The 27,829-nt window shown below is 41.8% G+C and overlaps 1 protein-coding gene across 1 annotated transcript; it reads right to left on the bottom strand.

Moving 5' to 3' along the window:
- Nucleotides 1-11,857: 11,857 nt before the first annotated feature.
- Nucleotides 11,858-18,228, bottom strand: T265_06606 (hypothetical protein; the record flags this gene model as incomplete). The annotated part of the gene is made up of 4 exons (XM_009171910.1): nucleotides 11,858-12,081; nucleotides 16,137-16,223; nucleotides 16,888-16,970; nucleotides 17,909-18,228. 4 exons carry the CDS (start codon nucleotides 18,226-18,228, stop codon nucleotides 11,858-11,860), a joined length of 714 nt encoding a protein of 237 aa, XP_009170174.1.
- Between the last annotated feature and the right edge of the window lie 9,601 nt (nucleotides 18,229-27,829).

Below are 27,829 nucleotides of genomic sequence, written 5' to 3'. Positions count from 1 at the left end.
GGAAACCCATCGTGGGCTGTTAAGGAGTACTCAGCAAACTAATGAATGATGCATAAGTGAGTAACGTCAAAAAATAGACGTTACTATTGACCTAGATTTGCACAAACGAAACTTTCTGCGGGAGTTCAAATTTAGGTATTTGCAATTTGTTTAGGCTCTCATTTCTCTGAGGGAGAAAAAGCAATCACCTCATTAAACCAACCTTGCTACTACAAATTAAACACATTAGACTGAGTGAATACGTACAGCACAGGAATCAACTGTGTTTTCGCTTTTATGGGCGACAATTACAGTAGCATGCAGGGTTGTCCTGCAGGGTGTTGTGGGCTTAAGCTGATTTCTTGGAATATGTCGGACAACAAAAGGCTTCCATTCTTTGATGATATCGTGTATATAATCTGATATATATCTGCGTAATCACGTTCCAAACTGTTGAAAGTTTGTCATCGAGAGTGCTCTGCTTATTTAACTTTATCTTTTAAAAACGTTTTGTGAAGAGGAAACATAAATAACTAGTCTGCGGTCTTTTTTCTGATTTGGCTTTCTATTAGACGATGATGTGTTTTTTCGCCATCAATTTTGTGTATGAAAAATATTGAGCGTTCAAAATGCCCTCTGGTGAATTACTGTAACCAGTAGCATGCCAAGTCCTAAGCAGATCACATACAGCTCAAGTGCGCCACGATAGCAAATAGTTCAGGAATTAAACAAGGAATACACTCTCCAGAACACGAAACAGGGCTATATTGCCAACTGCAGCACATATGCAGTCGACCAGTGTTCTCAAAGCTCTCAACTCCTACTTACTGGACGCATGACACCAGTTAAGGGAGGCATCCAAGCGACTATTTTGTTTACAAACAACTGTGCTCTCAGATTTGACCGCAGTCCGTCGACAGTCACTTCTGCTTCTCGAGATAGTCATTGTCAGGATTGTCCGCATCTATAAACCAATGTCATCATGCGGCTGCTTGGTTGGTAATTGAATGGTTAACGGGACTAACTTAGCGATGACAAAACGAAGTACGCACCTAATCCACAGTGACATTGCAAACTGAGTAGATAGCCCTAACAGGGCATTTCACATTGAGGTTGAGCACGGATACACGCTTTCTACCAATATAGATATACATCCGTTGCCGTTGTGAGAACAAATCGCGAGATTTCGCTCAAACCTCCTAATGATATGCTTTTGGCTCCACGGTGAACGCGACGTCAGTTGACCCGTGCATTACCCATATATTGCATTGAGACAACAGCATCCGGGACGAGACTTTATTTCGTTTCTTCTGTATGCACTTATATCACTTATTTCATATTTCATTGCATCGTTTTTACTAGAGGGAATTAATATCCTGCTTAACCAAGATCCATTTCAGAGGTGAATGTTCGTTTGCACCTGGAATGTTGAGGGCAAGGCGAGGGTAAGGCGAATTCATATCCATTTATGCCAGTTTCTGCCCTAAGAAGTTAAGTGCTTTGTGTGTTTGGCTGTTGGTTAATTAGCTGTTAATCTCTCCACCGAGTTTTGCAACTGACTTGCATAGACTTCGTCACCACAAGAGGATACAGCAGCATTGCGCATTTTCATGGGTACTTCCTCTTTGTCCGTGTGTGTTTATACACTGGGAGATTAGCTGTGATTCTTGAAGGTGATAGGCTAGCTGGAAGGCAGCATATTCTCAAAACAACTTGTTGCGTTACAGCCTGTTCTCGTTTGAGTCGCTTGATTACCTCAATGCCTTCCATTTTTGGAGTTTCTTCCTGTTCTTTGATCGACCCCTTTTCAGTTTCCATTGCGTTGTGGTCCGGTTTGGTGGTTTATCAGTCATTAAATTACTCTGAGATATTCTGAGTTTTCGGAATGATGCCACGTCAGTCTCTCATCAGGCCAGTTAGGATGACCTAGAATGTTTTTAACTTTGGCAAATATTTTCCTCAGACAATACTGGTTTTTCTAGTTTTCAAATGCCTTTTTACAAATGTCAGTGAATTTGTATACATCATATAATTGAGAGCACATGTTTGAACTTGAAGATGTTTTCATCTCTGACCACATGCCTCAGGGGACTTGTAAACAGAGATGGTTGGCCTGATAACACTGCTTTCCAGCTGCGTTGCACCAAAGAGCGCTTGAAAACGTCAAACTAGTTAAAGTCTCCATTAGTCACAAACCATTCTGTTGGGAAAACCGGCAGTATACGGATTTATCAACGGCTTAAACAACTTGCCTGGTAGATTTTAGTGTAAGATTGAGCCATAAGTGTAAAGATTCTTCATGCGGCCAAAACCTTTTATCTCTATGTGAGGCGTGGATTGTATAAAAAGTACCAAATAGCAGACAAAATGCGTTATAAATTAACTAATCCCAAGGGTCTGACGAGGAATTTTATGCTTATCTGAATATTCAAGATCCCACACGTCCATAGGCGAAGGAAAAGAGACCGTCAATAGTCTATCGCTAAAGTTCATTACTCAAGATAATCGAATATCCTCCATTCTATTTGAGCCTAGTTGACCTACAACATGTTACTTCCAAGATTCTCCATTGAATTTAGTGATCTCAGTATTTTACGAGCAACTTCGTTTTCGCACCGCTCAAATTCAGGAAGGCCACATTATGTTTTAGGAGTGAACAGCTAAATGTAATTCAGCAAAAGGCTGAACCTTAAATGACACCATAGAAAACATAGGTACATTAATGGCTAGAGTCCCAGGGTTCTATGATTTATAGAATCCACATAGATAAGCGACGACTGCTTTCAATTCATCGGTGACATGATTACATTGTGTAGAACTTCCATCATGATATTGCGTTTTATCTCTTGACGCCCATTCTGGTCCCATTTATCAAACTCGAAATATATAACAACTGTCGACAAACAACTGATCAACAGCAGATTTCTGCACTCATTCGAAAAAATATTCATTAAAATTAATAACTGTTTATTAAATTCTATGGATAAATTTCAATACTCTCGTGCTTCTTTACCCTATTTTCCGAACCAAATCAATTTGTTTTTTCCTCCACATCACTGCATACGGTGACAGACCATCGCCGAAAATATAGTGAGACGGGCTCGTTATTCTCCTTCTAAATAATTTTTGTCCCTTGACAAGACGTCCTAATTGTTCAAAAAAGTGCTGCCTGTTGGCCTCATTTATTATTGTTTCCAAAATCGGCCACGTAACTCCACTTAAACCAGCGTTGCTGGCAAAGTATGCAGGTTCAGTTATGCAGCCTCCATCGACCCAATGCATTTCCAATCTTAATCGCATGGGAATAGCACGGGCGCACAACGCCACATGCACGAGCCTATTCAAATACTAAGCAATCGTTCCCCTAGAAATGGCGTGTGTATTCCATTGTGTGCTTTTTAAGGGTAATTTCTATGATAAATCTTCAGTAGAAATTTTGAAGAAAGAAAAATGGAAAAGAGTTTGTGCTCCATTATACAGTGACATCCTTAGCAAATCGTATCCCAGCCTGAGCGCCACAGCATAATCAAATAAACTTTGCACGACTGGCGTTGCGCAATTTTTTCTCTTACTAATAAATAACAAGTAGTGGGAAAGCAGCTACATAATACAATAGGTAATGTTTGTCAATGAACGCAATCAACGATCACAATTGTTTGCTTGGTTAGTAACTTCATAAATCTTCCAACTCATGAGGTCATGAGGTGAAGCTGTGGATGCCTGAGTAAATTCACGTGGTTTTAGCTGCAGCTGATACGCGTTATTGTGGGTCGATACGATCGTCCTTTTTGATGATACCTTTAGATGAAAGGGTGTTCCAACGGTTTGGTACTGGGAGGAAGGAAACCTTGGGCTAACTAAGACTTCTTTTCGGTACATTAGTCACAAAGTTGCTCATATCTCTGCGACAGCATTTCTTAGGACGCATCAGGTAGCCACCATCTCCGAGGTTATGTTAAGTTTATACTATACATGAACCCATATTGTACGCGATTTACGAAATATACTGTTACCTAATAAAATTGTTTTTGGGCTTTGCGATCAAACGTGACATGAATGTCCTGATGTTTTTAATCTGCGCATCAAATTAACATTTAAGTCGAGTCCATCTCGGGCAAACTTCATCCACTGGAGTATATCAATCAGGAGAACGGTGTGCAGTTACCAACTACCCTCTGCCAGAAACAGCCAGGTGAATGGACCGTCAAAAACTATATCTAAATTGATGTCTAATCAGAGTACTTGGCACAGAGGAGGTCGGCGTAACAGGCGGACAGACAAACTTCAAGATCATCACGATCCGCTTAGTCTGATAAGGTTAAATCTACCGGCCGCCACATTAGGACCTAGTAACTATTGGCGTGACATTCAATCCAGAAAACGCAAGGTCATCTGAGGCGAATGGTAAAAACAGTTCACACTATAATGGTGTTCCATAAGGGAAAACATTAGACTTACTAGCCGGACTGGCCCTCTCGTTTGAAAAGAATGCAGACAGAGCGTCAGGCGGTGTCACCTATGTCACCTTTGTTACCTAGGGCAGATAACGTTTGTTTAGTCTCTTAGTACGAAAAGGTTATTCTGATTGGTTCTCCTTTTATCCTAAAGCTCCACCAAACTTGTAACCACTTCAATTGATTTGGCGAAATTTTTGTGTCCAAGACGGAACAATCCCTCGCAATAAATCCTGTACACTTCCGAAGACTCCTGATCTTATGGTTGAAGACACATTGCACTTCCAACTAACGCACAATGCCCAATATCTATCTTAACTGGATTATTGCCCGGTTTTTAACATGACTGATTGGCAAAACCCCAATCCACCACCGGTATCTTGTGGTGGTATCTTGTGGAGGCACATAAATTTGAAGCGTTGTGAACCAGATGAATGTTAAGAACTAATGTTCAACTAACCGGTCGCCTGTCTGACAGAAGTTCTCGAAAGCTAACTCCTTGATTTTCAGCCAGTTCCTTTGCTTTGATCAATCCGTCTCCTCGGTTCAAGACGGAGAATACATATGGTGCAGTGATACTGGGTTTACCCATTCGTTCGTTAGAAAAACCTCTGACAAAATTATTTAGTTATTTGGTTTGGTTGCACAGTTTGGTGGTTTCTCTTCACGTTTCGCTATCCGGAAAACGACCAATTCGGTGCGTTATGGTTTGTGACAATCGGGGTTCGCGTGGTGGTCCCCTCTCCCACACCGACCGATAAGCCGCAATCTGCAACCTCTGATTAACATAGGGTGCTTAGCACCATAGTTAAAGTTTGTATACATGTGCTACTCGTTGGTCTTGTGCGGTTGATGGTCAGGGGGTTGTAAATGTACCATGGAGATCTTTGAAGAGGTGGGATGAATGACCAATCCGGGAAGGCAAGTAGGCGTTAAAAAACCTCTATTCTTACACGCCTATCAAAAACTAGTCGCTTCACAAGTGAGCATAGCTCTTTGTCTGGGAGTTCATCAATCAAACTGCCATAGGATAACAGATCGCCTGCCGTGTATGACTAAAATAAACTTACAATGCCCAGTTGATTCCGCTACTTATCAGTCACTCGTAGCTGAATGCCATATTCCCTACCGGAGAATTTCGCGTTTGAACTCTCCTGGTAATTATCTCCCCAGGGATGAAATGGTCGTACGGTGTTCTCCAGCGTTCCAGTAAGTCGCGTAGTAACCCGTGACCGAGCTACCTACCGACGACAAGCTGTCAACAACACACTATGCAGTACTTTATTTTGAACTTGTATTTCTTCGTTTTTTCGTGACAGATTAATTGCATGGCCTCACATTTCTTCGGAGATCTCAAATGGTGTGACCTAGAAAAATAAAATTCATCACAACTGTACACAAAGTGTGGTAGCGTAGACCAAGTAGACAGAAATATTATGACAAGAAACGTAAGAATCACAGCTGGTAAAATAATAATCACAAGGTAGAATGGAGAAGCTCTGCAGTTTTTCGGCATGCTGATGAACGAGAATTTTCTCCATGTGCAACTAGTGCACCTGAGTATCTGAAACAAACGGAAAGCGGGACGCAATATTAACGATTAAGGTCACCGTTGTGAGCTTCAACGTACGTTAAGATCACCATGCATAGAATGACTTGAACGCACCCAATTTTTTGCCGAACAAAACTAGCAGTTTTCAGCTCAATTATGAATGAACAGCGCTCCTGGCTTTGGCTGTTTCGATCTCTTCATCGCTACACTGTGCTGCAATTTCCGCAAACCCCGCGGAATCCGGCGCAGCAGCATCTTTCGCAATTTACATTTCTTGAGTAACAAAGAGCTTTATTCTATGTCGATGTGCAAACACCAGAATTACGGACGTCCAGTTTCTCAGTTTGTCTACTACCTTCATTCTTTAGAAAACTCAATTAGGAGTGCGAAGCGCCATCAAAGAATTACTCGTCTTCAAAACATCATATAGCGGTTTTCTTGTTCGGAGACACTAATTTGCAAGCATAGTGTCTTCAGCGTGATCGCTATTTCCGGGAAACCCATCACGGGAATCCATTCTGAAGAAAGCTCTGTATATAGATAGAAAACCGTAGTTTTTAGATTCTTATTAAGATAAAATACTATCCAAACCAGTTTAAGCAGACACCTACCTGGCACCGAATTAGAAATCGTGTAATACAAGAATTGTGCATCAAGCCGTTTGATTGGAAAATATTCAGGTTACTTACGGTCTGAACTGGTCTTTTTTGGGGATTCAAGTTTTACGGTTCCTTAAGATCGACCTTCTTAGTAGGGGTCCTGAAGAGGGCCGCTGCAGTAGCGCGATCAAAAGCCGATGGAACAGTTTTTTTCCGTGATCGGTTAACAAAACGGGTACAAATAAGCATAAATGCCACTGCAAAACTTATATGCAACAACTGCTGCACCCCAGTATTTTCGATATAGACGGATGACATCGGAAAACATGCAAACGCTCGTGCCTCTGATGTCAAACCTGAAACGTTCGCTCGCAGTTCGTTTGCATAAAACCGATGGGCGCATCCAGAAAATAACGGTTATCTTCGACGCACACACTATAGCAAGTATATGCAAACCGTTCACTCCATCAAGAGGCTAGTTTGCTGAGGAGAGATCGATGTAGTTATACAAAGCATCTACGCATCCTAAAGCTAATCAGCCGTTCTCAAATATGCATACACAGACACCACAGAAATACAATGAAGAATCATGCGAATAATTTAATTGGACGCTTTTATTGAATTACTCACCAAGTGATGTGTGAGCAGAATGTCCAGCCATGTACAACTGTATTCGTATTCTCCGACATATGCTGTGCATGATGTGACGATCTCCATACTCACTTCGGCAAATTTTGATCAAGGTTCCTATGGAAAACTGTGGATATACAAACTCCAGCAGACTGTACAAATCGTTCAAAGTTAGCACGCGTTTCAGCAAACTTAATAGGTTTGGATACCGTTCAGCTTCGTGGAGAGACACCCTTTCGATTGTATGTGGCTGTTGCAGATCCGAATCAACAATGCCAGTACTGCCGTAAAAAACTATTTCCTTCGAGGACTTTAGGAAAGCCGGAAATGTTTGGCTTCTCTGCACCAAATGTGGCACGTTTGAAAGATGGCTGCTGGTGTTAACATTTTTTGCTGCATTTTCTCTCCTGGTCCCTCTTGAATTCCTTAGAATCACTGTTTTCATTAAAAGGTGCACCAGCCATAATTCTATCTGTATTCCACCAAGGCCCCAAATATCTCGTGCTTTAAGTGTTTCACAGATTGATGTCATTGCTTGGCACGATTTGAGATCATCACAATTCTCCAAGAGGGTGTTATCTCCTTTAGTGCGCAATCGGTCACACAGAATCTGATAATATTTTGACAACAAAATATCCCCAGTTGTTGTACTAACATTCAAATTAATCGGGTTAGTAAGCTGAACGATTTGGGACTTATCATTGTCAGGGACTTGTTCCATAGACACTTCATTGTTGAGCTGTAGAAAAGTAATAAAAATTAAAGCGTTACGCGTGTTGAGAGTTCCAAACTTGAACGCTGCAAAGAACAGTATTATTTACTCCTCATCCTCATTCTTTCATAAATTAGATCCACAGAATTTTCTCATCAATCGGACGAGTAAGACACCAGAGAAAATTCTGCAAATTATTTCATCAGAAAAATATTATTCCAAAACCCATCAAACCGACTGGGCATCATGTACCATGTAGTTCTAATCGATCTGATATAGGACCGCTATTGCGACGCCAAACCTCGCCCAAATATCAACCCAAACACTTGTCGTGGGCAGCTGTGCACTCAAGACTGATGGCAATGCCCGTGCGAAAAGCTGCTTGAAAAAATGTCGTGACCAGCCTTATAAAGTTTTATATTAAACCAAACATCCTGTGAAGCAACTATACTAAATTTCCAACTCTGAATGTTACACAATTTTAAGTGTCCATGCAGCTTCGAAATTGTCATATGAGAAATGGGTAGACTTTTATTTTAGCAACTGATTAACTTTTACCTACCTGACGCGAACAGGTAACATTTAGAGACTAAGTTAATGGGACAAATTCAGTGAATTCGGTACATCTGGATAACCGTACTCACCCTCACTTACAAGGAAACACCAAAGTTAATTCTGAAAGAAGTGCGCTGGAGCATATCTCCAAGTGTCTGGAAGATTAGTAAACTGGAAGCCTAGAGCGTTGATTTGTAATAAGTTAAATACGTGAAGGAGTATCCCTTGGCTGAAGCTTATTGTAATTCAGAGTTACAAACAATGCCCTTGGCGGTTTACACGAACATGTGTGATGTTGTCATTCCATCAGAACAAGACCGATAAACCCACAACCCGTGGGAAAGCTGAATGTCTTAGACTCGAATTCAATCGAGAGAAGCGTTTGTACATCTTCATTTATGATGCATACCCCTAAGTTGTTTTTGCCTGAAGTCCTTTCAGGGAAAGAAATGAAGTTCGGCATGTTAACTCTATTGCATGGAGGCAAAACCAGGGTGAATTAGATTGGAAAATCAGCGACTGTTGTAAAGGTTCCCTATCTGTATACACTTATTGTACAGCTTTAATTACTTGTTGAATGCCTGCCAATAAAACGCACTACTCTTACTTATCAGAGTCAAAACCAAGGGAATGTAACAGTAATCTCGTGTTTGGTAATGAATTGTTGTCGCTTATTGATTTTGAGAGATGTTTTCAAATGCAAGAATTTTCCAGCGAACGAATCGGTAGAAGAAAAGCAACTTATTTCCTGCCTTTTACTTCAGTTTCATAAACTAACGATAAAGCAGTGTTTAAAGCAAGATTAATTTCAAGTTAACCTGAGTATGTTTAAAGGTACAAGGATTGTTTGGAAAGCAATTCATCCTCATGCATCAATGTCCGATTGTTGTGATATATTGTGGGACGTCTCTCCAATAAAAGACGTAAAAATTAGCTGCTTCAGTTCTAAATATTAACGCCTGGGAGCAAACCTGGTCTCGCAGATATAAGATAGTTAAGGAAAAATCAGACGATAGGAACCGATTTAGCAGATGATTCCGCTGAGAATGATGTGGTAGATTGCGATGAAAAAAGTCAAATGATAATAAGAAACTTTGCTTGTAAAGAGCTTCAACAATTATCTGGAGACTCCGGGTCTCTTCAGTTCCGTATGCTTTTATTAGGATGGGACGATGATGGAATAAGCATTGGATCAGAATCAATGACTACATAGGAGGATGTCAAACAGTTGATAGCCCAATGTTGGAAACACAAAGAAAACGATCACGTAAAAGCTCATTACCGCCAATAAAATCTAGGTGACATGACAGGCGAACAACCAATAAGCTCAGCCACAGTTGGACTTTTTTCCTTACTGAATTGGGCAACTGGTCAGTAGTTTCAAGCATCGGGGTACGGACAGAAACATCGCCGACCACTTTGTGTTGCTGGAAAAATTGTAAAGCTGATGTGAATTCCGATGTACTGCTAATTATATGATGGTTAGAAAACCTGGAATTATTCACAGGCGGTTTTGATATTATTTAAATGCACATCGGGTAAGTGTAGTCCTCGGATTAACGTTAATGATATTTTTTTACTTCAAAGTTGAATTAGACATATATGCAGTTAAGTACCGTGTTACAACCTGATTTGATGTTCATCTCATGGGTGGTGTAAAAACAAGAAACGTATTTCGGTGTCTCGAACATTATTCCAGCTGAACATTGGGTATCCCTTTTGCAAAGTCCTCATTATAACTGAGTTATCCAGCCCTAACGTAGTGAAGTTTCATGTTAAGACCACCCCAAGGTGCTAAGGATGGGGGTCACAATTTAACCAGTTGATGTCCAAAGCATTATGCTACTAATGAGAATTCAGAACCTCTTGTTAGGATAGGTTTTGTACCTCCAAGGAGTTTGGAGTCCATATGTGTTAATAATAATTGTTGCTCATCGTATAGTAAATGCCGTGCTCTGCTTGAAGCCAACTAATCACCAGTAGTCATATTGCTTCAGCAAGTTAACAGTCAGATAGCTCAATACTTCTCACCCGACTGACGTTGACCTATCAATCAGATATACGTTTTTAACACGAATTGAACCGATGGTAAAGCGTCCTGTGAAACGAGTACTGAATCTACTTTTCTGAACTTTAACTATAAAAACTAGCAAACAAAGTTATTCTAACGTGGCCATACAAACTGAATGGCACTGGACAGACAAATTGAGAAGGTTAGGATCTAAGCCGACTATCAGAAGGTACAATAATATGTGTGTATATTGAACTGCGCTTGGAAAAACTCACCATCAAGGGTTCAAAGTTGGGTGTTTTCTTATTTGATCGGTTGTGAGCATTTGTTCGTTGACTGCAGAACTTCCACCGAAACTTTGGAGAATGGCGCCCATTGGTTGAATACTTCATTGGTAGACAAACGGGATAAATGGATAGCTGCAGTTTACATCCCAGGTGGTTGTCCAGTAATATCATTGATGAATCGAGATTCTGAAGGCAGAAATACAGAAAGGATATCTCCCACCTTAGTATTCTCTAGTGATGTCTAAGCTAGTGAACCTCCTCAACTATATTGATGAATCGAGATTCTGAAGGCAGAAAAGCAGAAAGGATGTCTCCCACCAGCTTAGTATTCTCTAGTGATGTCGAAGCTAGTGAACCTCCTCAACTACCTTGGAGACCGACAGTACAGCGAGGACGGCCGTTTATACGGATGTACACATATGCCTTTATAATACCATTTATGTCTTAATTTTCCGGGTCAATCACGCAATCACATCTTGGCTAATAAACAGAATGTACCATACTACTCACCATCCTAGTGGTTTGCACAGCATCTGTTTTCCAGAGCTATTGAGGAGGTATGTTTTTAGCACTTTTCTAAGACATTTGTGCATCGTGAGTTGTTCATGAAATTACACATTTTGCCATACAGCATGGCATGAAAAATGTCGTATGGAGTAATGTTACGTAAGGTCGACTTACCCGTGGAGGCTACATTGGCATGGTGCCACAAGGATCAAGTGATTCATCATTTAGTCTGATCCACAAAATCTCGGGATACATACGTTCATGGCGTTTACTAAACAGCCAGAAGTGTTGGGACCTACTAACAACCTAGTACATAAATAGAAATGGCCTATGTATGGCAGTAAGATAAACAAACGTGTTGCAGACACTTTATCATGATACTTTAGCGCTGCTCATGTGGTTTATGATCGAAATTCGCTTTCTCTCATTTCCTTAGCCCTAGGTTGGTAGAACTTAACGGGGGGCTGAATGAACGAGTTAAACCGGTGGACGATGAGGCGTTATGAAATATAATTTAGCCAGAATGTTTTAATACACAAAAACGTGAGATACTGCAACCTGTGTATACGCATTATGTATAGCTGTTACGGAAGCGCATAAGCATGCTTGGAGAACTCACACCATACGCGTATCCATGGTCATGAAGATACTCCAATCCGATCGATATGTCAACAAGCATTGCGAATACTTGAGAAGGCGCCAGTAATGTATTGTGTTGATAAAGATCCTTCAGAGGGCGGTTGGATAGATCCTCATCTTCGTATTGCCCGAGAACCTTTGGTAGAGTAGAAGTTACTGACGTTTTTAAAGTGTCCGGTCTAAATAGTTCCTAGACACCTCCGAACAAGCCTGTCCGGACGGAGGTGCCATCCTCATAACAAAATTAAACTGACAAGCTTCGGTCTACCGGTAAATCGAACTTATAACTGTAGTCCGAAATACCATATGTTCTGAATCAGTCATTAGTCGAAAATTGAGGGAACTTGTGAAGAAAATTAATTCTCCAGAACATACAAGTTAGTTGAATCAGTGTAACACTGAATCCCAACTGGAATTTGACCTAAACGTGGCCACCTAATAATCTGGAACTGTTATCCCAGCTGGCATCATTCATGTTCATTTTACGTCTAGTTCTTCCAGCGTGTAACAGGATGTACCCACTACATTCTTTTATAAAATGCTTGTCTGTTTTGTTGTCCTCGATTACTAGATCCGTCTGTATGAAGTCACCAAGAATTTGGAAGGTTTATTTCGAACACAGTGGCTTCTGTAGGGGATAAAAATTAAACCGTATGCTCGGGACAAAAAGTTCAAAGACTTGTTCAACTAGTGGATTTGGACCGCTGATTGTTGTACTTGCATTCTTGAGCGGCTTTCTTGACCTCTGAAGTAAGCTAGAGGATAGTATTGGGATTTCTCACTCAACAAGAACGCTTGGACTTTGCATTTCACAAAATTGGATGCATGACTAAAATCTACGCAGTACCGACTGATAATGGCTTGTTAGATTGTACGTTTCTTGAGCCCCTAAACGTCACCGATTGCCCGAATACATAACAAAAGGTGTTGAAACCCCATTTCTTATCCTCGCAACCTCATCCAATTCTCCAGTATAGATCCTATAAATCCCACAAGCAGACCAAACACTCATGGCCATACGGCCAACTGTTTAAACGTGAAATCTCCTTGAATTCGATGGGAACTGTACTGGAAACGATAATCTATCGGATAAAACATCCTTGTAGTGCTTCTCGACTTTTCAGTATAAACTGACTTTAATTACAGGATAAAATCTCAGTTGAAAATTTGCAAAACTAACTCCTACCGATAAGCAACAACAAGGGTTCTCTGCGTACCACCTACCTTCATCAGCGGTGGAACTCGTGAAAGTTAACAGAAATTTTTGGTTGTGAAGAAAAGTATGCATTATTGGAGAGAAATATCATCTTGGGTCACCAGATCCAGTGTCACAACACCCTCCTTATACCTGGACATGTGCATTCAACGATGTCAACCTGGTGGAGGCAAAAACACTTAAAGTTGAAGAGCAATATGTGGAAAGTTTTGACCTAAGTGTAATCCAAGTTTATCACTCGTTTCAACTCTGTTGATTTCTAACCTTGCCCTTGGATCGCTAACAACCTACATATATGTGTGATGAGTAAACGGAAGAACGGCTCTAAGTATTCTCAGAGGACCCATTCATTCCTCCTAGTACGTGCAACATCCATGAAATCACATGCAAGCTAATGCGTGGAACACATATGGAATTCTGCTTAACACCGCATAACATGCTGCAATCCACTCTGAACGTAAGATTCAGGTGGCCTGGATGCGGGCATATTTTATCAACCAGATGTAGATGGGATGTATCAAAAACTGATCGGTACCACCACGTATGGTCGAGTGCGATATTCATTGAAAGCGAAGACGTTGATCATAAGGCTCAGTCTGATTTAATACTGATATGGAATTTGAGGAGCATTCAGTGCTTGTGGTTAATGCGGTGGCAAAACTTTCTGCGAGTAAAGTATTAGCTAGGAGAGCAAACTTGGGTATATTAATTGCATGGTGCATATTAACAAGATCTGGTCATCAGATAGCCAAATAGAATGCGTCATACTCCATCACGATACAATCATGATGAATTTGGCATATCTAAGAATCCTGAGACAGGGTCCGAAATTCAGATGGATATTGTGGTCTAAAAAGCAGTCAACCGAATGGAAAATGGGTGGATATTCTTGAAATCACTGCTCAAAAACTCATGGGTGTCATGTTATTGTTGCTAGCTTAATACAGAATCTTGCCAGAATATCAGGTATTTACCCCATATGTTGAGTGTTCGAGTACTTATTAGACAGATTTTTCCTATCGATTTGGATTGCCCTATCTAGCATTCTGCTGCATCGGGCTGCGCGATATTTTATAAGCCAAGCTGATTGGTTTTAATAAAGGACCCAAAAAACAGAACCCGGAAAATTGTGGAGTTTTTTTTACGGTAACTGTTGTTTATGACTAAACCAGAGAGTCTTGAGTATTGCACCCATCGAAAGATCAAACAAGTAATGGTTTATGTGACCTCATTTGATGAGTGTTGCACTCTGGCATGGCAGCTTAACGAATGAGCAATGCCGGGAGCGGTCACATAAGCCAAGTAAGTAAAACAAACATATCACGTCCAACGGAACGGCTTATTCATATGGCATCACAAAGTATAATCGCCTTACACATTCGTTTGTGTACACAATCATTAAGAATTTCTTCTCCACACTTTATTTACCTAAGACAAATTAGAACTGCTAAGCCTACCCAAATAACAAAACAGCGGACATTAATTTTGTCCCCCAGGTCAGTTTGTACAAACCAATTAAATCCAAAACATTAGTATCATAGTTTCGCTCTGATCCGCTCATTTCTCACAGACTATCTTGGAATTTATAATTTCCCATCTAATAAATTAACGCCCCAGTGGTTTTCTTGCCTCAGCCGCGCCAGAAAACGAATGATTTCCTCTGAGTTTTCCACTTTTCCACTAAATTTTGCTTCATTTTGTTGGTAGCTTAACAGCATATGAGGAAGTTCGGATCACTATGCTTGGTGATCATGAGACATCCGGCAGTCCTGATATTTAGAGAAAATGAATGCATGCAGATGAATAAAACAGACTTACATGTTTTATGTAGCTGTCCAGGTTACCAGCTGGAAGCCACTCAGTGACCAGAAAAGGTACTGAGTTTATTCCACATTGTTGCAACCAAATACCGTAGAACTGAACTACTCGGCAATGTCTGAGCTCACGTATCATTCGCAGATTTTGTATGAGATTACGTCGGTCGGTTGTAGCATCCGAATTTTGCATGCGCGTTCCAAAATTTTCCCCCTTTTGACAGAATTCAATTTTTTGTAAGCTCTGTAGTAGCACATGTTCTCCGTTAGTGACCTTTTGCGTGGTGGATTCTGGAGAACGATTTCCACATAGCTCATTGTGTAGTGTAATGCTCGAGGGTATAAATGCATCTTGAGTAGAGTCAAAAAAGGCGCTGGACAATGTCGGTTTCAAACAACACTGAACTAGGCCTGTGTAGTCGCTCTCCAACTCAGACAAAACTTTCCCATGTTTCACCGACAGTCGACCACGGAATGAAACGCAATCTTTTGCAACACCCACGTATACTGGTCCAAGATGATCTGTTGTAAAGCAAAACTATCACATTTTGATCAGCGTGAAGAGAGCGTATCTCGTCCTTAAAAAACACGGTTAGATGAGATTCCAGGATTCCAGTTGAACTAGTCGTGTCGTCTATCTGACGACTGCAGTTATACTTTGAAATTTGTCACGTGCAAGGCGTTTCATCAAACAAATTACCAGCAGCCGAGAGACATAGTGAGTGGGGTTATAAATTCATGATACTTAACCATGTGTAACATTTACAAGCGACTGAGACTGACATCATAGTTCTGGTAGGGATAGGCGGTGACTACTCGATATATACTCTCTAAAAGACGCACACATACAAGTGTTTTGGGTGATATTCTAGTGAGACCAAGTATGGTGGTTCGTTGTATTGGGAATTGGTGTGGGCAGTGAGGTCAATAGATTTATTGTGTTGCCGTGAGAAGGCCATTTGATGTGTTCAGACAAGCATGGCTTGTATGTTTTCCGCAAACCAAACGTGTCTATCAAGCCAGTTCACATTTTTGTAGATCAAGAAAACAGCCGATTCACCCGAGACAATAGACAAAATAGCACACATATTTCGTAGTTGGACGGAATTATCTGACTGGCTGTGCGAGTTCATGAAGTTTGTTAAATAAGCAAATAAGTCGCCTGTTGTAATCTGACTTACTTTCTCCAACTTTCTTGAAAACTTGCACAGCTTCCTCCGGAATAATGTGAAGATGTTTTGACCAGAAATCGCGACGTTGTTTCCTATCTGTAACAACAGGGAGAGCACTGAATGACATAACTTCTGCTATGACGAACGTCAGGTAAGCAACGCATTTTATTTTTTCTATAATGTTTGTAACATGCTTTGAGAATACCTGAAGAGAATGTGACGAATTATTGCAACGATGGATTAAAATACTGGGCATCCGGGTATTCTGTGCATGAGCCGGAGGATAAAATATTCAAGTTCCTTCCGTGTGATCGATAATGTACAAGCTTAGTGGTATTAACGTCTGGCTAATTGGGAGGGTCAAGCAAGTGATTAATTGCTGACAGTAATGGCCTTTGGTTGGTCAGACATCAGAGAAGACACTCGGAAGCTAACGGTTTGATGGAGGGTATTATTTGCTGGGTATCTTTTTGATCCAATAATGTATAATTATGTTTTCCGTTTTGAGGTTTTCAAAACCATCTCCTATCGGACTTAGCGCTACCTGTATTTCCCTTCGAAAATGCATCAAGTGGAGTGTGATGATGGCAACAAAATCAGGGCCATGTTTACGATTGGTCCATATAAGGAACCTCTGAGACCTTTGCCGACCAACACTTGGGCCAATACCATCCAAAATGAAGAAAGTCCTGGCGCTGAGAAGTTCTAAGGGTAAAACAATGACAAGAGGTTTTTTGTGATTTGACCTGACAGCACTTACTTGCGTCAGCTCTGATGGAGGTTTCAGGAACGTTTGAACGGTTCAGACATAAATACCACCGAAGGTTGGCAGGGAGTTTTGATCTGAAAGCATGCCGGAAAAAGGTTGGTCATTTTATGACAAGTTGATGGACACATATTTATTCCACCGTTTTAAGAGCTTCCGCGCCGTGCGCAAAATTACTTTTGATCGTGTTCATCAGTGAATTTCCGTGCAGTGATTCGCGGAAATATAAATTTTACTGCGGATAATGCGGTCAGAAGAGTTCATTCTTCGGTTTAATCTGGTCCGCATCATCCCGCTAAGCACTTGTCATCTGACAGCATTTAAGAGGCAGAGACTTGCAAAAAACTCGGATGCTCCGGAACAAAACGTGTCCATATTCCACTCACGACAAACTCTGTTCAAACAACAGAGCTAGTTGGCTATATTTTCCTTGCAGTCGGTGACCAGTTTACTGATGCTGCATGCAAACAGCAGTTTGTGCTTAGTTATTTTCATAATGCTCGGTTAAGTGCGTTTTGATCGATGAAAGCATGACCCACTTATCATCATGTGCGGTTGTTCTCTTTGGAGTGACTTTTTGCTCGGCCACATGTAAAGTACGGTGCAATTTTTCTTCTGTTTATTCCCTCCAGTCAACAACGTGGAATGTGGCAGAGCAAATTTCCAGGCAGTCAAGCTGGAATATACGTTTGTGCTAAGCAGATTGCTTACTCCGTGAGAACCAGTCATCTGATAAACTATTAGAAACAGCCCACAGCCTAGGCCCCCACAGTAATGGCAGTAAGTTGTTGAACAACTTTTGAGTTGTCGCTGTATATCTCAAGGCAATAACTCAGCTTACTGTCCGTCACAGGATTGGGTTTTATTCTATTTTGAGGAAAGAAATTACTCTACATTAAACTACCTCAGGTATTATCAAAGCAAGACTTTCCAGAGAACATTTTATTCGTGACCATGTTATCAACCATCTTTTTCCCACAACTTTTATATTTGGAATGAGTGCCTTGTAACCTACTTGCATTTCAAAATCAAAACTCCAAGAAGCCCCACCAGCAATAGTATGAAAACTCCAATGCCAAAGACCAGTCCGAATGAAGATGCTTTCACTGTGCTTCCGTTCACGGAATGGTGATCCTTGAGTCGACCGGGTTCCGTATAAGAATTTGAGAAATTCCCCTCCACAAGGAGTGTGCCGGTAAAATTGTTCCAGTATTCAGTGAATTGAGAAGGAGACTCCGTGTTCGGTTCAGTCAAAGCAGCGTTATTCTTTTGCTGAGCTGAAAAACAACATGAAAATTTGATGTCGGTGGAAAGATTTGGCAGAACAGAAAGCATAAAGCTGCTGTTATTAGGCTTTGCTTCAAGAAGTTCGGAGAGACATCAGGTAAATTTTCTACAAATGCATTCATTACAGTAGATTGTCAGAGTCATGAGTTCATCCTTAACAATAAAAAATAAACAAAAAAGTGAACCAGAAAAGTACAGATCATCAGGCTATCAGCAGCCGATTAAAAACTCGAAACATGCAGAAATGGTAATTCAGGACATTGTTTCCTGGCTGTCTGAAGTTAACTGGAGGACGAAAGCAATTCAGCTACCTTGCACTGAGTTTCGGGCTTCGGTATTCTAGTGCCTTGATAGAAATATTGCGCTTAGAAAAGACACAGACTATGACTTTTTGTTAACTTCAGTCCTGGTGGCTACCCGTGGGCTACGTTTAAATTTGTGAGATGAGGGTATATACGCCAAGCATTTCGCTGCCAATGGGTAGGTGAAAGAGCGATAGAACATATATCACCGTCACAGTTATCATAATGACCAATGTCCGTGTTGACAATGAAGCTCCATTTTCCAGACATTATCAGCACTAGAAAATGGACGGTTGAAAAGAACTTCACATGACCTCCTTGACAGCGTTGTCCTACATTAGCGTAAAGCTATAACAGCTACTGTAAAGCTGCCTACTGTAGCCGACGGATTACCAGACGCTCGCAACCCGAGGTAAGAAGGAACCGATTGGCGGGTCAGCTCATCATCTTTATTCGAATGGTTAGTCCTATTTTAATGTAGATAATGGGAAGTAGTTCTAGCATACAACCAAGAATGACTCTTGATGTGGTGGAGTTTGAAGCGCCAGGGGTGCCTGAGGCAAGCATGGGCATTGCAGCTAACAGTGATAAGTCACCAGAGAATCCGCTAATCCTCAAGGGTAAGTCAGTGATGAATTCGCTGGTAAACGAACGACCGACTAATTTTTTAATGAGAGCAGAGTCTTCGTCTATAATGTGCTTCTCCTTACCAACCGTGATGTATGAGGAGAGTAAGGCCCACTGGCTGGTTGCATCAAGCAGCATCGGATGTGGCACTGGGTCATTTGCAGTCGTCCCATTCATGATTTTACAGGGGTTGGTATACTGACGAGGTCTATAACGTCAGATAAGTGCGGTGTTCAGCCAAAGGCTTCGGACCAAATACCTACCTACTCGACAGTGGATGCTGGTATAACATAGCTGGTAAGAAGCAAGTCGTCATGAGTATTCCAGCCGGCAACCTGAAGGACCAGAAATGGGTATTTTTCAGACCCATATCCATTTGTATTAGAAGCTCTATGAGTGTCACAATTTGGCTTCTCATGAAAGCTCAGTGGAGCCTATAGGTGCACAAGCCATCACGTCCAACTGAAGCTCCTTATTTGAGTGATGTAGTGGAATGACTGGACAGAGTTGGCGGTAGAACGTCACCAGCCTGTGCTGAATTGTCGATGCTAAGTCTGCAGAGGCGGCACAGTAAGACCTCATCGGGACTTCCAGGACAGACTGAGGAATTCGATCATATCTACAGGAGTTTCGAAGTATTTGAGTTCTGGAGAAAAGGTGTAGGACCTCCTCTGCTTACTGGAGTCGTGGGATTCACGAGCGGGTGGTATGAGGCTGCATACGTGGTCCATTTGTGAATCCACATGGTTCCTCGGCTACATCTTTTGGAAATATTTACGCTAGCCAGTTGAGTGTCGGAATTTTGCCCGCAGTTCATAAGCGGTTGATCCTTTCGTAGTTTCTTATTTGCCGTCGATTTCCACTCCCTATGGACACCGGTATGATTGAAGCCTTGAATTCTTGTGAGAGACTGTATTTTCCTAGGTCCGTCAAAAAACGTCACCTTACTTTACTGGTTGGCCAGTTCGAGCACTTCGGCATGGACTTTATTTTCCAAATCCGTTTTAGGGCTCTAAAAACTGGTCTTCTCAAGTGGAATAGCAAAGTTCGTCTTCACGTGGTCTTAGTCTACAGTACCAGGATAGTCCACCTTAATGGTATATGGGCTCGCTGATGATGTTAAACCATGCACCTTTCAATTCACTAAACATATATCTGTCTACAAGTGCAATGTGCTGGAGGCTGTTTCTGACCAATGATAGACCAATAATAAACTCAACAAACTGCGACCAGCCTAGGTGACCATGATTCTCAATGCTGGATAATCCGTCTGGTAAGCTAGAGGTCACTAATATACTCTACTTCTGAGCATCTGACTTACCGTCCAGCTTTATACGTGGGTTTTACAATTCAAAATTTGTTGACCCCCTCTTACAACAATTTGTGGTCCGCGTGGCCTGTGTTTTACGAACGTACCTTGTTGAGACCGCCCCAACAATCATAACCTTTGTAGCATATATGAGTCTGGTGCATGAGCCTAGTGCAACTGCCATTGGTACTCACTGCCACTCCGCGTTTCATGCCGATCTACAAAGTGGCAAAATAAATTCTGCGGTGAAATAAGCTGACTAATTATAGTGATTCTGACTCACCCTATGTATAATATCTTATCACTGAAGTGCATGTTTTATAGGCGGTCTGCATGTCTGGATCTGGTCTTCGGGAAATCATCCTAAATTACTCACTATTATTTACAAGCATATACATAGTATGTGTCATGGTGCACGACATATTTCACTCACGTTCTATCCGTGAAAGATGAACTGGACTACTGAATGGTCCAACACCCTGGAAGTTCTGAGCCCTCACCTAAAAACGGATGCATATATTGACCAAGCGTGAGAAACTTAGTTCAACAGAGGCAGCTAATCTCTACGGATTTCGGTGGATGCTAATTTACTTCTAAAGGAGGTAGCAGTCGTCAGTGTTATGTGTGGGACACTTTTGAGTTCTTAAGTCAAGATGGATGCTAAAGTCAGAAATAATGTGCCGTGCCAATGGCATCCATGTACCTCACAAAGCCAGCGAAATTTATTAAGTGCGGTAAAATTCATCCGGGAATCATTTTCTTGAATTTCGGACCGTAATCTCAAAAATAGATCATACGAGACAGCAGCAGACTGCACAATACGGGGAACCCTTTGTTCTACCGAGGAACTAGGTTTGTGGAACATTGATTTCGGTAGCTTTCGAAGTTTCGCCTCCCGGATGTAGCATAGTTTGACGACAGTGCCTGATCTGCCAATTTACAGATTTCCAGCTCCCAGGTATCACAAGAACAAAGACGGCTGACAAACGAAGTAAGTACTAACAGTATGCCTCTATCCGTTTAGCAGTGAGCGGACTGGAGTCCGAACTCGGTCTACATTAGGACACTTACTGGAACACGGTACACAACGGCAACCATGTGCCAGATTGATGTAAATAGACGTAGGACATTTAAAAGCTACTGGAAATTGAAAGTGCCTGAATCGTGGAGGTGGTTAGTGCTGGAAAAGGATCCCTCTATTATTGCCAAGTGCCAAGTCTGGTCTTCCATGAGAATCACGAAAAGTTACTGTTAACTATCGAAATACTTACAAGCAATCATATTCGTAACAAATTTGATTTGGTGAGTTAAGCCAAACAAGCCAAACAAATGTACGGGTTGGTTGTTACTCACCTGAACCAGATACTCTTCATCAGCGCTCAAATTATGAACTGTTAACATTGCTTCCTTCGTAGTATGTACACTCAGCGGTTGCCTGACAAGCCCTGGGAAAGCTGATGCGGCTCCTTTTAGCTGTCTCTCTACGTTCTGGAAATTGAGGCCTGGGAGCAGGCAGATCTCAAATAATTTTGGATAGTTCTCTGAAGATGACGAGATTTCTCGAATACGGTAGCGTGAGGAGTTTGGATACAACCGTGTGACCTGGAAAGGTCTCCATTTCAAATTGACTTCGGTTCGTGAAATCCACCGGTATGCCAAATTTCTTATAAGAGTCGTTGGGGCTGAAGAAAGTAAACAGCTTATGGATTTATACCTTAGAATATATAACGTTTGTCAGGAATTAAACTGCAGATACTAATCAAATCGTTTTCATTCTAGTCATACTCTTAGCTAAGTGGTATAAATCGGAGTCATACTGCCGATATCCTTCTTCACTTTCAGAGGAGAGTAAACTTCTACCTGTTTATCAGTAAAACTACCAAGAAGTAAGTCGTGAGTTTAACGGCAATAAGGCCGTTCTACTGCTCAAATACCTGGTGCGAAACTATTTTTCTCCACTGAGGTCATGTGTACGCACCCGCGATCACGGTAGTTGTTTGTAGGTGGATGAAAGCTGGTTACTTCAACGGTAGGTGGAGTAACAATGCAACTGCAGGTTTCTGTTCATCCAAACTGTTACTCAGATTCGTAGTTTTTTAGTGACCAAAATCCCGTGCTAATCTCAACAGTCCTAAACCAGTGACATTTATGCCTTCGGATAAAACTCAATTGTGACACGCGCTGAAACTGATGCATCAAGAGACATGGTCAGCTAAGCGGAAGGCTCAAGGACAAGTTCATGGTATGCAGATGAAATTTCCAGTGGCTCTTCCAGTAATGTAGGTGTTGAGTGAATTCTGGTCACTAAACCGAAGCTAGCCCCTAAGTATGTTTTTGCTTTCTATCTAAACACAAGACTTACCGGGCCTCATTCAGACGCGAGCAAAGCTTATTTGTGAAACGTCTTAAGCTGCCACTAAGTTCGTGCATTAATCACCGCGTTGCGACCTGTTTACTTCAATGGGTTGCTGGATGCTTCTGTATAACCACGGATAACCTCCCTTCACGTATCAGTAGATGAATGGCTATTAATCACTGCATTCCAGTGCTTACCAAATTTTGTAGTGACTGAAATACTGGAAAAGCTCCTCCATAATGCGCCAGCCATTTGGGAAACGGCATTTCTAGCAAACACTGTAAAATGATAGCGGGTGTTGGGTTGTAGACCAGTGATTAGAAGTCTGAAACAGGGGAGAAAATTTGATGATCAAATTACCAAGGACGTCATTCAATACCCTGTTGATTTGAGAATAATTCGCACGTACGATATGTGGTCAAGTTTGAGCTACACAAAGACACCAGGGATGCTATAAATATACAGTTTATATATCCGCATGCATCTCTCAGAAGCACCAAACAACAGCAGTAATTTCTTGAAAGCAGATTTTTCCCAGGGAAAGATGATGCATGGGTAGCCAGATGAGGCTCTCTAAACGTGCTTCTTTTGGGGAGCTCATAGCTAACAGTTGTAGCCCAGGCGAAGCAGTTGCCGTGAAAATAGGACACCGCCTAAACGTCTATCAGAAGACGATAATTCTCTCACTACTTTCAGAGTGCTAGTAGGCTGTGCAGCAGCAGGACTGCGCATCGACTATGCTTCAGGCTCGAAAAGTGGGCAATCATAATCCAAGATAGTAGTTTGAACAACCTTTTCATATCACTTTTACACACGTGTTATTCCCCTTGAAAAGACAGGTTATTCCGATTGACATCAAGCGTCAAACAACTATGCAGAACTGGTGGCCTGGGTATTTTCGGTAATTGTGCTACAAAAACAGCAGTTGGAAAAAATATGCGGATAGATCTTTAAATTGGGATGAAGGGTAGTTATTAGATGTGCCATTTTTCAATTACTGGGAATAACCTCAATAACCATCTTGTGTGAGTCTCTGTGGCTTGAAAGAATGTACAACCCAATTATCTACTAAATGTGCTGAATTCCCCGAATTCTGTTCATTTTAGTAAATTGTAGTTCACATTGGCATCTGATTATCTGTTCCCTCAGTTGGACAGGTTGGTTGTAAACATAAACACAGACCAGGTGGTATCACCAACGCGTCTTTAATTTCGCAATGCCTTGTGGGGCATCGCTCTCTAGGGTGTTAGTGATGCTGCTTTTTCGCCTAATACGGACGCGGGTGGTCCCCGATTACAATGGGTCCATTTGATAGTCAGTCCCATCCTTTTGGTTTTGAGCTTATCCTTCGATTGACGGGCATTCGTGGCCCCTCGGGCAAAGTTTTACCAGACATGAATGAATTCACTATATCCATCCAAAAGTCCAAAAGTGGTCGGGGTAGGACTCATTACCAAGGGCCCCAAAAGCTTTATTTCAACCGAGCAAGTGTAAAATTTACAAGTGGTCCATCGGTACTTCTGCACCTTTGACCTTCCATCCAGACTGTCCGACAGGTGTCTGGTGAACGCTCATCATCTTCAGCCGTTGGTCTGTGACATTCCTTAACACTCAACATCACCGGCCATGATTCTATGACACGCCAGGACACTAACCATCGTCAACTGTTGCTGGATTGATTAACTGCTTGAGCACTGGCTTTTCTGGCGTGGATGCTTGGAGGCGCCTTGTGGTGATTTTGATTGGGGTTGAATGCCCCAGTAGGTTTCGAGTATGCTGGAATTATTTTCAGGAGTCTGTGCTTCCCGACACAACTGATTTCACGTTTATCCGATCAGTCGGAACCTGAGCACCAACCGATGTGCTGTTCATTCTTGATAAGCATTATCACTATTATCGTGCACCAGTAATACATGCGTTGATTGTTACTGCATGGCACCTATTGGAAGCTTAAAAATCTGTTCTGTGACGAAGGCTACTCGTTTGACTATTTGCATGAAACGCTTGCATGCCTACTTACGGTACGGACTGAACGGTACTGTGTAGTCATTAGCACAACTGTCAACAGCAAGAACTTGCAAGTAAACTACTGTAGTGAGCCGGCACATGTCGCTCAAGCGTGAGTCCAAATTACTTCCGTTAGTTGTGTAAAACGCATTGCCGTTGCTGACCTGACCGCATCTAGATAACTGGGCAGGAATTTTCAACGCCACTTTAATCAGCCCCACGCCACTGTGCCTGCTCATTTTTAGCCGTGTTCGGTCAGTTAAGCCTCCGTTATTTGATGAACCATTACCACCCGCTTGTGTCTTGTGGAGCCATAGGGCTGCTGTATCAAGTGCGTATCCCCTAGCGTTGTTGATAATAGAGAATCATCTTTGTGTTCCGACTTGATTAGCTTGTTTGCGCTGATTTGGGAACAAGAACACGTTCCAACTGTTAGGTTTAATCGTTTGCCTACACGAGACGACTACTGCAACCATAAGGATATACGTCTCATGACATGGCTACTGGCTTTCCTTATACTTTGAAGTATATTTTCGGAACCTGAGACTCAATTCTGACAGTACAAAGCAGGATTTTAACTTGAAACGGGTGTATCTACCATATCTTTAAAATATGTCATGTGTTTGAGCATCGCCGCTTATATTCCAGACAACAGTCGCCGACTCTAAAGGGACCTCCGATGTTGTTGATAGATTATCTCTCCTAAATATTCTTGACCAGAGAGGGTTTGATGTTTTTAGAGTTTGCAAATATTCCTCATGTTCTTTATTCCCATTCCCTCGGTCGAGTTAGGGCGTATAAAATGAACTGTCTAGAAATCTCCTGAAAACTAATGGAGTTTATCGGGGTTATCTGTGCAAAGTACGTTAACGAGAGTATCGGAGGCGAACCTATGTTTTGAAAGACATCTCGTGCCTTCAGAGTATAAAGTCATAATTCAGGACGTTCCATCACGTTTCGCCTCTTTGAAAGTCCAGAATGAAGAGCTTAATTTGGACGACTGGTGCACATATCGTGACAGCTACATAAGCCTTGATTACGCTGTAACAGACTAAGTTAATGTTCAGGTAATAAAGCCGCAGGCAGCTTCCACGAACTAGCATTACTTAAGGCGACGGAAAGTCAAAGGGTCATGCGTACAAGAGCGGCCATGCTCCATGGTTGTGGGATTTGTCCTTTCCTCCAAGGACATGAGGGGAATTCACCGTAACATAACAGGATTTAGCTGGGTATAGCTAGTCCACAATGAAGTGTTGCATCAACTGGTACTTAGTAATTATTCCGATCCCTAGGAGTAGCAGATTAAACTTTCCAGCTTGCGGTGGTTCAGGGATATGCTACGTATGTCCAACCATCGTCTACCGAAGAAAGCTTTGTTTGCTATTCCGGAAGGTTATCGGTAAAAGTTATGAGGGATAGGCCATGACATAGTGACATGTAATATAAGCGGATACTGGTAAACTGAGTACCGTGGAATCGTTGTACCTTACTGTGGCTCAGGTGATCCTGCGTGCAAGTGGTTGAAAACCCTTCAGGACATGGCACGCAACCGATCCCAAATGCGCATGCCAAACTTCATCTGTTATCGATTGATGTTCGCAAAATCAGCTGGGCTGGTCCACCTGATGGCGCCTCACTTCGGCATGATGCCCGGATGTGTTTATTTTAATGCTGTCCAAATATTCAGGTTGATTATCCATTATCGTCTTCCGAAAGACATGAGGCGTCTGAGCAATAAGTCCTTATCCTTAACTTTTCTTTCCCCTTTTACTGAGACTTCCTCCCCTCATGTAGGTGTGGCACTTAAGCACCAGTTTTGATAAAAACTCTTTGGATAAAAACCTTTAGAATTCCCCCACAAAAATCTTCATCCTACCTGTATATTTATATGATTTTCTCGCACGTCAAGTAATGCTAATCCCGAATTTCGCGAAATAGCAATTTGGTCAATTATATCCATCCAACCTGTTTAGCCAAAGTCATGAAAATGGTATTGTGTGCTAACAGGCTAAATAAAAATGAAGAAGTCGATCATTACGTCATCTGGAAGACAATTTTGTAATCAGTCAGGTAATCAATCAGGTGAAAATACTTGGAACCGATTGATTATTCATCGTTTTCGAAAGTTTATTGCCGGGCAACGTTTTGCTTTAGACGCTAGAGCTTCGTCAGGCGAAGTGACTAGGTCAAAGACTCAGCGATGGCGGTACATCCCTTAGACACAGGATACAGATCTGGAGATTGTGGAAGTTTTAAGACAGAGACTGCGATTCACACCACAGCGGCTGATAGCCGAGGCGGTGGAAATTACTAAGCATACGCGTGAATAGAATCGAGCGTGTGGAACTGGCGAGCATATGGAAAGTGGCCTTAGATAAGCCGAGTTGACACGTGACTGTGTGGTTGTCAATCCGCGTAGAATCATTAGCGAAAACCTGGGGGTGGGGGTGAAAATTCCAACCCGACCAAAGGTCATGGCATCCCTCCTACACAACTGTCTTAGCACTAGTTCATCCACACAGACAGACAGAAGGTTCAAACGTAGTTCAGAGGAACCATCAAATGAACCGAACCAGAAGAACTAAACCCTTGGCTGGACCAAACACATGTAGGTTTCCCCTTCGACCCAACACTTGTTCAGCCACCCTAACACACAAAACTCCCTCGGCCGACACCCAACAGAGATTTAGCTTGACTTAGCTGATTGGTTCTCCCATTAAACCTCGACCAACCTCGGAACCTAGTCACTTGGCCTGACGAAGCTTTCATGTCAAAAGCGAAATGTTGTCCAGCAATAAATCTATCGACTGTCACCAAGTTTTTTCGAAAACAATTTTGAAATGTTTTGGTCTGGACAGACAGCTGAGAATCAAATATTTCAGGTAGTCTTATTATGCCCATTTGTTCATGGAAAAATGAACAACCCATTGTCGTCCTGCAACAAAACACAAACATTATATATATATATATATATATATATCATGACCACTTAGCCAAAGGATGGTGAGTTTTTCGCTCCGAAAGTTTGCTGCATAAATAAACAGGGGC

This window comes from Opisthorchis viverrini (assembly GCF_000715545.1).
Source record: "Opisthorchis viverrini unplaced genomic scaffold opera_v5_139, whole genome shotgun sequence".
NCBI lineage: Eukaryota > Metazoa > Platyhelminthes > Trematoda > Opisthorchiida > Opisthorchiidae > Opisthorchis > Opisthorchis viverrini.
This window is presented reverse-complemented; position numbering and strand designations above follow the sequence as displayed.